Raw genomic sequence first — 15,971 nt, forward strand, 5'->3', positions numbered from 1 at the left:
GTTTAAGAAAGCAAAGGTGACCTGGCACACATAACTGACAAGTTCAGGGGTCTCTGGCTTTAGGAATGGCCGGCTCGAGGCGGTCAAAGGTATCAGCAGAACTAGATGTGTCTCCCTCCCTTTCTCTAGTCTGCGTTGGCCACATCCTCAGGCAGGCTCTCTGCAGGGGCACCTTCCACCAGCTAGGTAACACCAGGACAAAGAGAGCCTCTTCTCCATTAGATGCAATGAAAAGTCCTGGGGGGAATGGGGGGCGGGGGTTGTTCTCATCAGCTGGGCTTGGATCACATGCCCAACCTGAGCCAGGGGTGGAGTACTGTGATTGGTCGAGTCTGTCAACAGGGTGGGAGGGTGGAGTCGCCCCCACCCAGAGCTGCAGTGGGTTCCCCATAAGAGAGCGTGGTTCTCGTACCAGAAGACGAGGAGCAAGCAACCGACGCTGACCCTCCAGCAGAGGAGGAAACAAAGTCCCTGGAAGGTGAAAAGGCTTGCTCGAGGTTGTACAGCCCTTGTGGTTCCGGCCCCTATGGCCCTGCATTCTCTCCCTCCAGGAGGCTCCACTGCACCCGCAACTACATCCACATGCACCTGTTTGTGTCCTTCATCCTGCGTGCCCTGTCCAACTTCATCAAGGACGCGGTCCTCTTCTCTTCGGACGATGTCGCTCACTGTGACGCCCACAGGGTAACATGCCTGCGTGCCCTGGGGTGTGGCCAGGCCGGCCCGCTCTCCCCAGCCTGACTTTGGAGAGGGTGGTAGCCACTTTGCCCTTCCCGAAGGTCCCTGCGAGGCTGCACCCAATGCTTCGTAGAGGGCCCAGCACTGGAGCCGGGCCAGGAGGTTTGGGGAGAGTCCCATGTCTCCCCATGCAAGGTCTGGGTCATGTATGAGAGCAGTTTGTCAGGAAGCCCCTGGGGGCTGCCCTTCAGCTCCCAGCATCCAGGAGTGGATTAGCCACTGTGGCAATTAGATGTATAGCAAGGCTTGTCTTTTCCCTTCATCTGCAGAGTCCTAACTGTAGAGAGATGGTCAAGTTTAAAGAGGGTTGAGGTTGGTGGTAGAAAGAAAAGTATGAGCATATTCCTATATATCTGCACACACAGGTCTGCAGTACAACAATTGTTTTGCTAAGTCTAACACTTTTCTCCTTCTGAGTGCTTAGAGAGCCTTATTTCTTAGCAATATCTCTCTGTGTATCAGTTGAGACTCTCTTTTGCTGCATATAACAGAAAACTGCACCTCAGTGGCTTAAACAGACAGGAGTTGTTTCCCACATAAGCAGTCCACAGATGGGCAATCTAGAGGTGGCACAGTGTCTCCATGATGCCATGGCGGGCCCAGTCATTTTCCCTCTTTCTGCTCTGCCATGTTTGATTCCATGCTTTACACCGCATGTTTACAATACGGCTGCCACAACCCCAGGCTTCACATCCATGTTCCAGGCACAAAAAAAAAAGAGTCAAGATGAAACTTTTTTTTTTGTCTTTGGGCAGCTTTGCCTTTTTATGGTGGGAAAGAATCCTCACCCCAAGACACCCATCTACATCTCGTTGGCTAGAACCATGTCATGTGACCACACCTAACTGCAAAGGAGGCTGGGAGATTGAGGTTTTTTTTTTTTTTTTTTTACCATCATAGTCTCCACAGCAGAGGCAAACAAGAGAGAAAGGGATTGGAGATTCAGATTGGTTCAGTCAACCTGCCTGTCACTTCCCACCACTCACATCTGTAATTCCTTAACAGATCTGTTAAGTTTGTACCATTTGTAGTTGTGTGTGTGTGTGTGTGTGTGTGTGTGTGTGTGTGTGTATTTTGACTCGAACTGAGCCGTCCCTGCAGGAGGGCCTTGTCCCTTAGGGAGATTGGCAGGCTGAAGTAAGAGTAACCAGTGTGGGAGTCAGAAGACTTAAATTCAGACCCTACCCTCTCACTGACCAGCACCAGGGAAGTCCAGCAATGCCCAGCAAGGAACCTTCTAAGGTTCTACTAAACATTAGACTCGTGAGCCAAGCATGGGAACCTCTGAGAAGCAGAGTCTGTGGGTGGCCGTAAGGCAGGAACCACAGCTGGCCAGCAGGACAGTACCAGGTGCCACTCCTCTGTGGATGTGACCTCGAAGCAGTCCATGCAGCAGCCCTCGGGCCATTCCAGGAGCTGTCCTCTCCCCAGGGGTCAGCGCAGTGAAAGGAAAGGGACCCTTGTAGTGTGGGAATGGTTTCCTTGCTGGCGCCCAAGTCCCGTGCTCCACATCCCCCCAGGCATAGCTTCCAGTGATCCTGGCAAGAGACAAACCTGTAATGTCACTGAATCGAGTGCCCCCATCCGGTATTTAGAGGTCTCCAGAACAGATGCAGAGTGCCAGTCAGGGGCCATTTTCACCGTCAGTGTTGCCTGCTAACATAATTGGTACATCCCTTCAACCGTTTCTGGGGAAACAGCATGGAAAGGATTTTGTTAACCCTTTGCTCAGAAATCCCTTTCCTTCTCCAGGCTTCTTTTCTCATCTGCAAATGAGGAACTTGGGAGTCGGGCGACATCTGACACAGGTTTACAACTGGCAGCCAGTTCCAGAATTTGAATGTAGTTCCTGCTTCTGTGATGGCCCATTAACCTTTTTGACTGAGCTACCTGCATGTTGAGTTCCACCCTCTAGAGAACTCTGTGGGCCTGGTCTTCCGATAATGGAAGGCCACAGGGGATGGCCATGAACCTCAGGGACTCGGTCTGCAGCATACCGTGTCACTTCCTTTGGGGGTGGCCACCAGAGGGAAGCCCATGGTTACCCAGCCTGGGGCTCACCTGCCTCTCTCTGTCCAGGTGGGCTGTAAGCTGGTCATGGCTTTCTTCCAGTACTGCATCATGGCCAACTATGCCTGGCTGCTGGTGGAAGGCCTCTACCTTCACACGCTCCTTGTCATCTCCTTCTTCTCAGAAAAGAAGTGCCTCCAGGGATTTGTTGCCCTCGGATGGGGTATGTTTCTCCGTAGGTATAATGGCTGTGTGTATGTGGGAAATGGCACTGAGTCAGAGGATTTGGTTTTGAGTTCCAGCCCCACACTTAGTTAAGTTAGTTAACTTGTGTCATCTTAGGCAAGTTGCTGCTGCTTCTTTTTTTTTTTTTTTTTTAATGTTTATTTTTGAGAGAGAGAGAGAGAGAGAGCAGGGGAGGGGCAGAGAGAGAGGGAGAGAGAGAATCCCAGGCAGGCTTGCACTGTCAGCACAGAGCCTTATGCGGGACTCGAACCCATGAACCATGAGATCATGACCTGAGCCGAAACCAAGAGTCGGCTGTTTAGCCAACTGAGCCTTTCGGGCGCCCCTCGGCAAGTTGCTTCTTGTTTAACCCCCTGGCTTTGGTTTGTTTGTATGTCAAGTGGGAATTAACAGCTAAAATTTAGCCCCAATTTCTGCCATCCAAAGTCTCTTACAATGTGATACCCCCCACCCTCGTTTCATCTTCCTTAGACATTTATTCATATATTTTCATTCTTGCTTCCTTTCTATATCAGGGTACTTTTGATTATAGAAAATCTGGCTTAGATCAGCTTTAAACATAAAAGAAATTAATTGGCTTATCTGTCTGAATGAAAGTCCAGGGGTCACCAACTTCAGGTGAGGCTGGATCCAGCAGCTCAACATTTCTTCGTGTCTTTCCACTTTGCCTTCAGGAACATCAGCTTTGTCATTAGGCTGGTGCTCCCAGTGTAACTGCCAGCAACTTCTGGGCTAACAGCTTCCTTGTTACATCTAAGGAGAGCAAAAGGCTGTGTCCCAGCATTCGCAGCAAATACTCTGAGGTTCACCCTGATTGGACTGCTTTGTCTCATACACGTTCCCTGACCTGAGGAATACACTGATTGGCTTAAGCTACTCAAACCACATGGCTTCCCAAAGGAAATTCAGGATTCCTTTGTAGGAAGGAGACGACATAGTAGTAAGACAGCCAACTCAGCCTCCATCGAATCTCTTCCCCCTTCCCTTTCTGACCAATGCAGATGATAACTCCCATTTCTTGAGCACTTACTATGAGCACGGTACTTTACATGCATTATTTTATTGGCACAACTTCCAGAAGCTTCTCAAAGAAACCTGGCTCAAGGACATGAGGTAATATCCTCAGCTCACACTGCAGACAAGGGCAAACCAGGATTCAAACCAAAGCCTGTCTGTTTCCAGAGCCCCTTAACTCCTATTCTGCCATTGATGGACATCTATCCATCTGTCCATCCATCTGTCTGTCCGTCCATACATCCATCCATCCATGTACCCATCCATCCATCCATCCATCCACTCAACCATCCATCAACTGTTCATTTGATAAACATATGTAAGTTACCCACTGGGTTCTGGAAAGATCGCCAGATTCTTCTGAGTGCCTCACATGCTTACAAGGATAGTCATGTGTACCAGCCATTAATTTCATTTGTTTTCTTCTTGGTGCCTTTAATTAAGAAGTGCCCCTGCCAGGAATGCTGTCTTTTCTGCTTGTCTAAATCCTTACAGGCAGAGGCTCTATCTCCTCACATCAGGGAAGTCATCTGAGCTAGAACTGCTGAGCCCTCCTGTAGACTTTGGCAGCCTAATTAGCACATGACCTTTGGCCAGCAGGAGCTGTAGGGAGGACTCTGCAGATCTTTGGATTTCTGCATAGGCCAGTTGTCCCAGAGTGCTGGGGGACCAGGGACTTGCTTTATGCAGTTGACTGCCCCCCAAAAAGCACCCAGTTCAAAACCTAGTTCACTGACCTTGACACCCAGATCTGCCATGACCTTGCCATATGAACATGGGCAGTTTCATTATCTATAATATCAGGATCATAATTTATTCAGCTTTCTTTGACCACTTCTTTGTGTTCAGAGGGGCTTCTAGAGATTACAAAACCCAAACCAAAAAAGTCTCATCATTCAGATAAGATCAGGCGTGTTCAGTGTGGTATGGCCGTAGACGAAAGTTCCATCATTCAAAGGAGTCACAGTCTGGTGGGGAGATAAAATTGCATTGTCACATCTCCATCACAAGTTTTTAGAAAGCCCCCCTTTCTTCCTCAAATATTTACTGAGCATCTACAATATGCCAGACCCTGGGGGTGGAACAGCACATAAATCAGGGGTTCCTCCCCTCCCCGCCTTTCTGCCTGCACAGCCCTAAGGAGATCCTGAAGGGGCTCACGAAGGTCTAAAGTTCTCCAACTGGGAGAAGCCTTTCTCTTGCGAAAGCAGTGGCCCCTTCTCAATTTGTCCGCCAACTTGTCTCCCCAGAGATAGGTTGCTTAAATGAGTACACACGCGCTCACTGTAAGACTTTGCAAAGAAAAAAAAAATCAAGTAGAAAAAAACTTAACGTCGGTCCCATCTATTGAACACTTTGGAAGGGTTTCCTTCCAGACTATGTTTCCTCCTCCGTTCCCCCCCCCCCCACATTGTTGTGCTCATGCCGTATGGAGAATTTTGAATCCTGCTTCTTTCCACTAACATGTAAGCATGCTCTGTATCCTTCCGCCTCTGCCGATAAACATTTTTAACTAGTCTATGGGTGTATTTAACCCAATACCTATCATGTGGGCATTTAGGTTGTTTCTGATTTCCACCATCATAGGTAACACCGTGATGAATACTTTTATGGGCAAAGCTTATTTCCATGTATGATATGGAATCCTAGAATTAGGATCACTGAATCAGAGGGAGTGAACGCTATTGAAGTTTTTGACTTAGCCGACACTTTTACTTTTCGCAAGGTGGCTGGGGTGTCAGTCTGTGCCTGGAAAAGGGCCATACCTCTGGCTTTTATGGGGACGAATGAAGCTCCCACTCACTGAGCTGGTGGTTCTCCAAGTGGAGCCAATATCAAGAGTCACATGGAGGGTGTGTCAAACCCAGCTGGCTGGACCCCACGTTCTGTGCCTCTGAGCCAGTTGGCCTTGCGTGTAGCCAGAGACTCTGGATTTCTAACGAGTCCCCGAATGACTCTGATACTGCTAGTCTGGGGACCACACTATGAACCCTAAATCAAGGCATTATCGGTTCTCCCGCTTTCCACCAACTCTGTTAAAGATGGAAGGCAGTGAACAGGAAGGCTTTCAGAACCCATGTTTTTGCCCAAAGCATTCAAAATTGAGGCAGGAATTTTTTTTTTAAGTTTATTTATTTTTGAGAGAGAGAGAGAGTGCAAATGGGGAAGGGACAGAGAGAGAGGGAGACAGAGGATCTGAAGCAGATTCCACACTGACAACACAGAGCCTGACGTGGGGCTCGCACCCACAATTGGCAAGATCATGGTCTCAGCTGAAGTCAGGGACTCAACAGACTGAGCCACCCAGGCACCCGAAGGCAGGGAATTTTTTTTTAGTGTTATTTTTATTAAAGTCATGCACATACTTGGTTTAAGGAATTAAATAGTGTGGAAAAAAAAAAGCAGTCTTCTGCCCCCACTTCTGCTCCTCAGAGGTAACACCCTCAAGATTCCTTAGCTGGTCCTTCTAATGTTCACTCTCATGTTTCTGAACAAGATTCTGCTGTTTCCTGAGTTGTCCATCTGAGGCGTTACCGGTTGCCTCCTTATGATGGAAGATAAGGATATAAAGTTCTCCATCCTACCATTAGTTTTTTAGTTTTTGGTTAAGTTCGAATCAATGTATATATCATTATGTCTGTGTAAGTGTTGTTTACTCTTGAGCCAAGTGATGTACAATGATTTTACTTCCAATGTTTAACCTTTTGTTTTTCATGGAGTCCCTTTTTTTTTAAGTTTATTTATTTATTTTTGACAGAGAGAGAGAGAGAGAGAGAGAGCATGAGCAGGGGAGGGACAAAGAGAGAGAGGGAGAGAATCCCCAGCAGACTCTGCATTGCCAGTGCAGGCCCCACATGGGACTCGAACTCACTAAACACGAGATTATTACCTAAGCCAAAACCAAGAGTCAGACGTTTAACCGACTGAGCCACCCAGGCGCCCCTTCATGGAGTCACTTCTAATTGATTTATTTGTTTTGGGTTGCTGTCATTAATTCCCCTAAATTCTCCACCAGAACCTGAAAACCCTCTAATGCTATTCTCCAAATCAACCAATGCCAACAGGAAATCTATTAGTTCATATTTGGTTGGTTTCTTCCTGCTGGATTCGTTTCCTAGGGGTTGCCTAACGAATTACCACAAACTTGGTGGCTTGAAACAATAGACATTTATTCTCTCGCAGTTCTGGGGGCCGGAAGTTCGAAATCAAGGTTCTGGCAGGGCTGATTGCTTCTGAAATGCTTCGTGCCTCTCTTCTGGCTTCCAGTTGTTGCTGGTAGTCCTTGGTGGTTTTTTTGGCTGGTGGCTGCATCATTGCAATTTCTGCCTCCATCTTTACGTGGCCTTCTTCCCTCGATGTGTCCTTTCCCTCTGTGTCTCTCAAGACCTCCTTGTAAGGATGCCAGTCATATTATATTAGGGGCCCAGTACAACTGGCATCCTTATACATATGGCCTCTTCTTTTTAAAAAAAATTTTTTTAAACATTTATTTATTTATGAGAGACAGAGTGAGACAGAGCATGAACAGGGGAAGAGCAGACAGACAGGGGACACAGAATCCGAAGTGGGCTCCAGTCGCTGAGCTGTCAGCACAGAGCCCAACCCGGGGCTCGAACTCACAGACCACAAGATCATGACCTGAGCCGCAGTCGGACGCTTAACCGACTGAGCCACCCAGGCGCCCCATGTATGGCCTCTTCTTAACTGATTACACCTACGAAGACCTTATTTCCAAATGAGGTCACCCTACAAAGTTCTGGGTAGTTATGAATTTGGGGAGGATGCTATTCAACCCAATAGACCCACCGGGGTTCTTCTTAGAGCCTCTGCCCTCCTGCTCTATTTGGGCTGGTGGTTCTTTAGACTTGCTTAGTTCCCTCACTCTCATGCGGAGAATTTCCTTCATTTTCCTCAGCAAATCCTATTCCTTTATTTCTTGTCTCTTCCCCTTGGTTTGCTCCCTAGTTGTGTTGGGGCACATGTTCCGGTACCTAACAAAGAGTGTGTGGAAAGTACGTTTTTGCATTGCATATCTGAAAATATCTTTTTCAACGTTCACACCTAATTTGTGGTTTTCCCAGGCATAGAAATTAGGTTGAAAAATCATTTCCCCCCAGAATTTTGGAGGCCTTCTATTTGGGCAGCTGGGTATAGAATGTGCCGTATTATTCTGTTTCCTGAGCATTTTTACTCTTTGTAAGCTACAGAAGCCTCTCTCTGTCCCCCGTGTTTTGAAACGCCATCGGGATGTGTCCCCACGAGAACTGCTTTCATCCTTTTTGCTGACATCCGGTGGTCCTTTCATCTGGAAACTCCCATCCTTCATTTCCTGGACAATGTTCTTAACATCACCTATTTGATTTCTTTCCCTTTGGTTTTTATCCTCTCTTTCTGAAACTTTTAATCAGATGGCACACATCCTGAAATGGACCCCTGAGTTTCTCATTTCTTTCCTCCTGCTTTTCATTACATTCCTTTTGTGTTCTGCTTTCTGGGCGATTCTTGGTCTTTATCTTCCAACCCATCTGTGGGTTTTTTAAATCTCGGTTATCATGTATTCAATTTCTAAGCCCTCTTCCTTGTTCTTGGAATGCTCCCAGTTTTCAGCATCCTGTTTGGGTCCTGCAGAGGTGATCTTTCCTCTTATCTCTCTGATGATATTCCCTAGAGTTGTTTGTTCAAGTTCCTCCAGCAGCCTGCATGGTCTGTTTCCTCTGAGTTCCTTCTCTCTGATTGTTTTGGTCCTTGCCTTTGATGTAATCAGCTTTCCACAGATGTTGGTGACCTTGACTGTTCGTGTTTAAGAATGAGTCACTTCAGGGACACCTGAGTGGTTTAGTTGGGTAAGCATCTCAGGTCGTGATCTCAGGTCGTGATCTTACCGTTCATGAGTTTGAGCCCCCAGCGGGGCTCTGTGCTGACAGTGCAGAACCTGCTTGGGATTCTCTGTGTCCCTCTCTCTCTCTGCCCCTCCCCTGCTTGCATTCTCTCTAAATAAATAAACAGATAGATAGATAAATAAATAAACAAATAAACAAACAAACAAACTTAAAAAAAAGAAAAAGAATGGGATGCCTGGGTGGCCCAGTTGGTTAAGCGTCTGACCTTGGCTCAGGTCATGATCTTGCAGTTCGTGGGTTCCAGCCCCATGTTGGACTCTGTGCTGACAGCTCAGAGCCTGGAGCCTGCTTCAGATTCTGTGTCTCCCTCTCTCTGTGCCCTCCCCTGCTCGCCTTCTGTCTCTCTCAAAAATAAAAATAAACATTTAAAAAAAAACACTAAAAAAAAAAAAAGAATGAGTCACTTCAGAGCTGACTGAAGGCCCTGTGTGTGGGGTGGGGGTGGGGGTGGGGGGGTACGTACGTGGTATGTCTCTCAGGGAGACTGGCCTGGAAGTGGCCGCTGTGTTGGGGGGTCCCCAGCATCACCATCTGTAGGCCCTTTGTCTGAGGCTGTTTGATTCCTCCAGAGAAAACTCCTTTGATCTCCTCCCTGGGGTAGAGGTGTGTGTGGAGGGCTGGAGCTAGGGTATAAACCTGGCTGCTGGAGGTCTGGAAGCCGCGCAGCCTAGGGACGTGGCTCTTGCCATTCAAGTGCAGACAAGCATGTCCATTAGAAATAGAACGAGCCAGGGCGCCTGGGTGGCTCAGTTGGTTAATCATCCGACTTCTGATCTCAGCTCAGGTCACGATCTCACAGATTGTGGGATCGAGCCTTGAGTCACAGAGCCCGCTTGGGATTCTCTCTCTGCCCCTCTGCCTCATTCTCCCTCAAAATAAATGAACTTAAAAAGAAATAGAATGGGCCACATATATAACCGAAAATTTTCTAGGGGTACCTGGGTGGCTCTGTTGGTTAAGTGTCCGTCTTGGCTCAGGTCATGATCTTGCAGGTTGGGAGTTCAAGCCCTGCGTCGGGCTTCCCTGCTTGGGATTCTTTCTCTATCCCTCTCTCTCTGCCCCTCCTCCACTCTCTCTCTCTCAAAATAAACTTAAAAAAATAAACGCAAATTTCCAGTAGCCACAGTAAACCCATTAAAAAGAAACAGGTGAAATTAATCTTAATAGTATATTTCATTTAGCCCAGTGTAAAAATACTATCATTTCAACATACAATTAACATAAAAATTAACACACTTCACATTCTTTTATTCCTACAAATCTTCAAAATCCGGTGTCTTGCACTTACAGCACATCTCCCCCGGGACCAGCCACGTATCAAGTACTCACTCGCGACATGTGGCGAGTGGCCACTAACAGCACAGGTGTAGACCATCACTTCAGCCTTCTCTTCCTGGCAGAGGCCCTCCTGAGTCTGGCCCGGGCTCCCAGGAGCCCCGGAGCCCCTCGTGGCCTTCAGGATCCATCTGATGCCCAAGGCGTCCTCAGTTCCCAGGGCGTCCCTGCCACCCTTGAAGCAGGAGGCTACCCATTTGCACAGGATTTCCTAGGGGGTTCCATGCACCTGTTCACTACTGGGCTGGGGTAACTGACCTGTCCCTGTGCGGGTGTTGAAAACTGAGTCCCCTCTCTCCCGTCCCTCCCTTTGCTTTTATTCTTCAGGTTCCCCAGCTGTTTTTGTTGCTTCGTGGGCCATCAGCAGGCACTTCCTGGAAGATGTTGGGTAAGCTGCTTGAAGGAGAGGTAACGGGAGAGTATTTTATATCATCCAGCTCTTCGAACAGGATGGACACTTGTTGGGAGCTATCTAGGAGAGGCCTGTTTTTCAAACTGGGGGCCACAGGCGAGTTCTCTGGAGGCATCGTCAGCCTCAGATGTGCTCTGAGCCAGAGGGGAGAGTCGGTTCTGATAGCACTGGGCACACAGCCGCAGTGCTCAGGGTCACCAGCATGGGCCATTCATACGAAGGGCTCCTCAGAGGACTAGCCTTTCCAGGTCAGCTCAGCTCTCCACGCCTAACGGAGCCTGGCTGTCCACAGGTGCTGGGACATCAACGCCAACGCGTCCATCTGGTGGGTCATTCGAGGGCCTGTGATCCTCTCCATCCTGGTGAGTGGCCATCTTCCTGAGCTGGGCTCCAGTGGGAGAGAGGGAAACAGTGACTGGCCTGGACAAAAGGCCAAGAGACAGGGCTCCCTCCTGGTGCCGGGAGGGATCAACCACAGAACTTCCAGAGGTTGGCGGGCCCGCAGGAGGGTTTAGAAGCTCCGCCCCCTGAAGAAGGGCGGATGGAAGTGGGAGGGGCAGTTAGGAGGTTACATAACTCCCTTTGGTCTGTGAGTAGCCACTGAAATGTGATTAGCCGAGCTCCTTGCCCTAACCTGGCTGCCTCTGTGATGAAACCCCCCCCACCTTCAGATCCTTTGGGTCCTGTCCTGATCTGTTTTCTAGGCATCCCCTTGTTACTGGGAAGAATCATTGAGCTGGGATCATAGGCAGGGAGCTGAGGAAAGCTGAGTGAGGCATGGTCTTGGGCCCTCAGGGTGCTGTTGGGAGGGGCGGGGAGGAGATACAAGAGTGACTTAGGGACAGGGAACCCAGAGGGTCTCAACTAGGATGCCCTTCAGAATCACCTGGGAGCTGTTTAACAATACTGATGGCCAGAGCGCCCGAGTTCCTCAGTCAATGAGCGTCCGACTCGATTTCAGCTCAGCTCATGATATCACGGTTTGTGAGTTGGAGCCCTGCATCAGGCTCTGCGCTGACAGGCGAGGCCTGCTTGGGATTGTCTCTCCCACTCTGTCTCTGTCCCTCTCCCCGTCTCTTTCTCAAAGTAAACCAATAAACATTAAAAAAAAAAAAAAATACTGAGGACCAGAGATTCTGCTCTTGTTCTGGGGAGGGGCCCGGACACCAATCTCTGGTTTACGTTCTCAGGTGCTTCTACTCTGCAGTCAGGGTTGGGAGCCCTGGAGCTGAGCCTGTGGGTGTGGATATGAAATAGGGGGACAGAGGACGGGGGACACCCTCGGGTTGTCTCCTGGATGGAATCAGCCCCTCAGCCGGGCGCAGGGTTCAGGGGGACCCCATGGCTACAGGACCAGTTGACAGGAAGTGCCCTTCATGGGTTCTCTGGGGTGGGGCAGGGGTGCCGCACAGGGCAGCAGCCCCTCCTCTTCCACTGGCTGGCTGGTGACCTTCTAGGGGCAGTTGGGGGGAGGGAGCCATCCCGCCATCCCATGACCTCCCTCCTTTTTTCTTTTTTAACGTTAAAAAAATTTTTTTTGGAGGTGGGGGGAGGGGCAGAGAGAGGGGAACAGGGGATCCGAAGAGGGCTCTGTGCCGACAGGCTGACAGCAGTGAGCCCGATGCGGGGCTCGAACTCGCAAACCATGAGATCCTGACTTGAGCGAAACTTGTAGGTGCAACTGACTGAGCCAAGCAGGTGCCCCTTTTGAGCATTTTTTAAAAGTTTGTTTATTTATTTTGAGACAGAAAGTGAGTGCACCTGCGTGAGCGGGGAAGGGGCAGAGAGAGAAAGGGGGAGAGAAAGAATCTCAAGCAGGCTCCATGCTGTCAGCACAGAGCCCTACTCGGGGCTTGATCCCACGACTGGGAGATCATGACCTGAGCCAAAATCACGAGTCGATGCCTAACTGACTGAGCCACATAGGTGTGCCCGCCCCCTTTTTCTAAATAATAGACTTCATGTAAAAAGAAAAGTTGGAAGATACAAAGTCTGGTTTTCAAAAGGGAATAAAATCACACATACTTTTAGCACCTAGATACACACAATGAACACACATGTGCTTTTCTTTCCTTTTTCTTTGAGGAAAAACATACTTTTCTCAAAATGCTTAATATAGTTTTGTATTCTAGTTTGGTTTTTCACTTAGCAAGAGATGTGAGGTGTCCCATGTCCTTTGAAATTATCTAATGAACCAATGTGCTATGACTGCATGATATTCCCACAGGAGGGCATTTCCTCATTCAGTTAGGCCAGTTTCCTTGCTATAATTCTGGGAATCTGACAGCCCAGCCCAGGAGAGCCACAGCGGAGGGACAGTGGGCCCCAGCGTCCTGGCAGATTTCATGGGACTGGGTCTATCTAGTGATTGAATGTTTGGTGGATACTCCTGATGCAACATATCTCCCAACAAGGGCACCTGGATGGCTCGATTGGAAGAGCATGTGAATGGGGCACCTGAGTGGCTCAGTCAGTTAGGTGTCTGACTTCGGCTCAGGTCGTGATCTCACAGCTTGTGGGTTCGAGCTCCATGTCGGGCTCTGTGCTGACAGCTCAGAGCCTGGAGCCTGCTTTGGATTCTGTGTCTCCCTCTCTGTCTCTGGCCCTCCCCACTCATGCTCTGTCTCTGTCTCTCTCTCTTTCAAAAATAAATCAACATAAAAAATAAATAAAGAAAAATATAAAAGGTTTTATCTTAAAAAAAAAAAAAGAAAAAAGGAAGAGCTATGACTCTTGATCTCAGGGTCATGAGTTTGAGCCCCACATTGGGTGCAAAGACTACTTAAGTAAGAACTTAAAAAAACAAAACGAAACAAAATAAAAACCTCCCAACCAGTTGGTCACAGGGCCTGGAATTTCACTATTTGGGACTATTCTTGGGATCTTAGAGATTTTTTTTTTTTTTTTTTTTTTTTTTTTCCTTCCAGTGCTCCCTATTAAATTGAATCCAACTCTAAGACAAAAAATAAATGGAAAAAAAAAGCTTTTATTCATATACACCATGCATAGCCAGCTCTGAGCGAGAGGCATAAACAAACAAGCTGAGAAGCATATTCCTGAAGAAGCAGCTGGGCTAGGAGTCCTGACAGGCCTCTAATCCTTGTCTTGTGGCCAGCATTCCCAGGCCCCAGGCTGTTTGTGTGAACAATGAGGGTGCCCGGCTGGCCGAGCCCACTGATCCCTGCTTCTGTAAATGGTGCTGGAGCCCGTAGGTGGGTGAGAGAGGAGGAGAGGTACCACCGTGTGGGCATCTTTATAACATTCTGGCACTGGGCCCCGGGAAGGCAACACCAAAAGAAATAAACAGACGACATTCCTGTCCTTTAGGAAGTTGGGATTGGGACTGGCGGATATGTGGACACGCACAAGTTTGACAGACGCATGCGTTTGTCCTCTTTCAAACATTTCAGGTGCTTACACAGCGACATGATCCCTCACTGCAATATATCAGGAAAAGAGGTGATCAAGGGTGGCTTCCTGGAGTTGGTGATTGAACTGCAAAGTGAGGCTATAAGGCTCTGAGGCAGTGGTTCTCAAAGTATGGTCCCCAGGCCGGCAGCTTCACCATCACCTGGAAGCTTGTTAAAAGTGCAAATTCTTGGGCCCCACCCCAGATTTACTGACCTATAGCCTTGGGACCCCACCCCCACCCCCCAGTCAATACCCTAAACCTTAAGAACCTCTGCTGGTGGGGCACCTGGGTGGCTCAGTTGTTAAGCATCTGCCTGTTGGTTTTGGCTGAGGTCATGATCTCAGGGCTCGTAAGTTCGAGCCCCACATCGGGCTCTGCACTGGCAGTGCAGAACCTGCTTGGGATTCTCTCTTGCCCCGTCTCTCTGCCCCTCCCCTGTTTGAGCTTTCTCTCTCTCTCTCTCTCAAAATAAATAAACATTAAAATGACAACAACATGGGGCCCCTGGGTGGCGCAGTCGGTTAAGTGTCCGACTTCAGCCAGGTCACGATCTCGCGGTCCGTGAGTTCGAGCCCCGCGTCAGGCTCTGGGCTGATGGCTCGGAGCCTGGAGCCTGTTTCCGATTCTGTGTCTCCCTCTCTCTCTGCCTCTCCCCCGTTCATGCTCTGTCTCTCTCTGTCCCAAAAATAAATAAAAAACGTTGAAAAAAAATTAAAAAAAAAAAAATGACAACAACAAAACCTCTGCTGGAAGAAAGCCGTGCTACTCAAAGTGTAGTTGAGGACCAGCTTTGACATCATCTAGAGCTTGATGGAAATATAGACTTTCAGATCACCTGAAACCTGCCTTTTAACAAGGTCCCCAGGGGTTTCAATGCACCCCCAGTGTGAATAATCCCTGATGGCAACTGAGCAGACCTCAGAGCTCCAGCAGCCAGGGGGTAGGAGCGGGTGCCGGGTCAGTCATCCCCTCCCATAGGTTTGCTCCACCAGGACTGTGGGGCAGGTGAGGGGAGGCACAGTGGTGCAGTCTCGGGTGTGGCCTGCAGTGCCTTCTCTGCCCTCAGGTCCAGGAGTCAGGGGCCTGGAGGGGTGGCGATCACCTTCAGCCCCACCTCTGTCTTGTGTTTTACAGATTAATTTCATCCTTTTTATAAACATCCTAAGAATCCTGATGAGAAAACTGAGAACCCAAGAGACAAGAGGAAATGAAGCAAACCATTATAAGTAAGTGGAAGGCAAAGACAAGGCTTGCTCAGTCAGCACGTATTTCCTGAGCACCTATTGTTGACCCAACTGGACCTAGTTCCTGGGAGGTTACAAATGTAAATAGGAATGGGGGCGGGGTGGGGGGTGGGATGGGTCCTTTGTGCAGCCTGAGAAGGCTGCCCAGTGGTGGGAAGATAAGAAATCTCTCAGGATCCCAGGAAGCAGAGATTTGTGCTTGGGGCAACGCCAGGGACTCTCCTGATGGGTTTCGGGGACCCAGCTTCAGGGACATCAATATAGGTCTGTGTATTGTTCAAGGGAGAATGGCCTTCATCAGATTTTCAAGATATGTGATCCAGAAATACTCTGAAACCTTTAAGAAGTTGACGGGAGATGATGCTGTACTAGTTTGCTAGGTCTACCATAACATAACCACACACTGGGTGGCTTAAAGAAGAGAAACTTACTGGCAGTTCTGGAGGCTGGAAACCCAAGGTCAAGGTGCCGGCAGGACTGGTTTCCTCTGAGGCCCCTCTCCTTGCCTTGTAGATGGCTGCCTTCTCCCTGGGTCCTTTTGTCTGTGCTCAGAGGTGTCTCTTCCTCTTCTTAAAAGGACGCCAGTTGTGGGGCGCCTGGGTGGCGCAGTCGGTTAAGCGTCCGACTTCAGCCAGGTCACGATCTCGCGGTCTGTGAGT

At 48.8% G+C, this 15,971-nt stretch overlaps 1 protein-coding gene across 1 annotated transcript in view; it reads left to right on the forward strand.

Moving 5' to 3' along the window:
* Positions 1 to 15,971, forward strand: part of SCTR (secretin receptor) — a 78,914-nt gene that overhangs the window by 55,375 nt on the left and 7,568 nt on the right. The window contains exons 6-10 of the mRNA XM_030323701.1: positions 552 to 684; positions 2,818 to 2,971; positions 10,572 to 10,632; positions 10,949 to 11,018; positions 15,203 to 15,294. Coding sequence (XP_030179561.1) covers positions 552 to 684; positions 2,818 to 2,971; positions 10,572 to 10,632; positions 10,949 to 11,018; positions 15,203 to 15,294 — 510 coding nt within the window. The remainder of the gene's footprint in view (positions 1 to 551; positions 685 to 2,817; positions 2,972 to 10,571; positions 10,633 to 10,948; positions 11,019 to 15,202; positions 15,295 to 15,971) is intronic.

Source organism: Lynx canadensis, chromosome C1 (assembly GCF_007474595.2).
Source record: "Lynx canadensis isolate LIC74 chromosome C1, mLynCan4.pri.v2, whole genome shotgun sequence".
Taxonomy (NCBI): Eukaryota; Metazoa; Chordata; class Mammalia; order Carnivora; family Felidae; genus Lynx; species Lynx canadensis.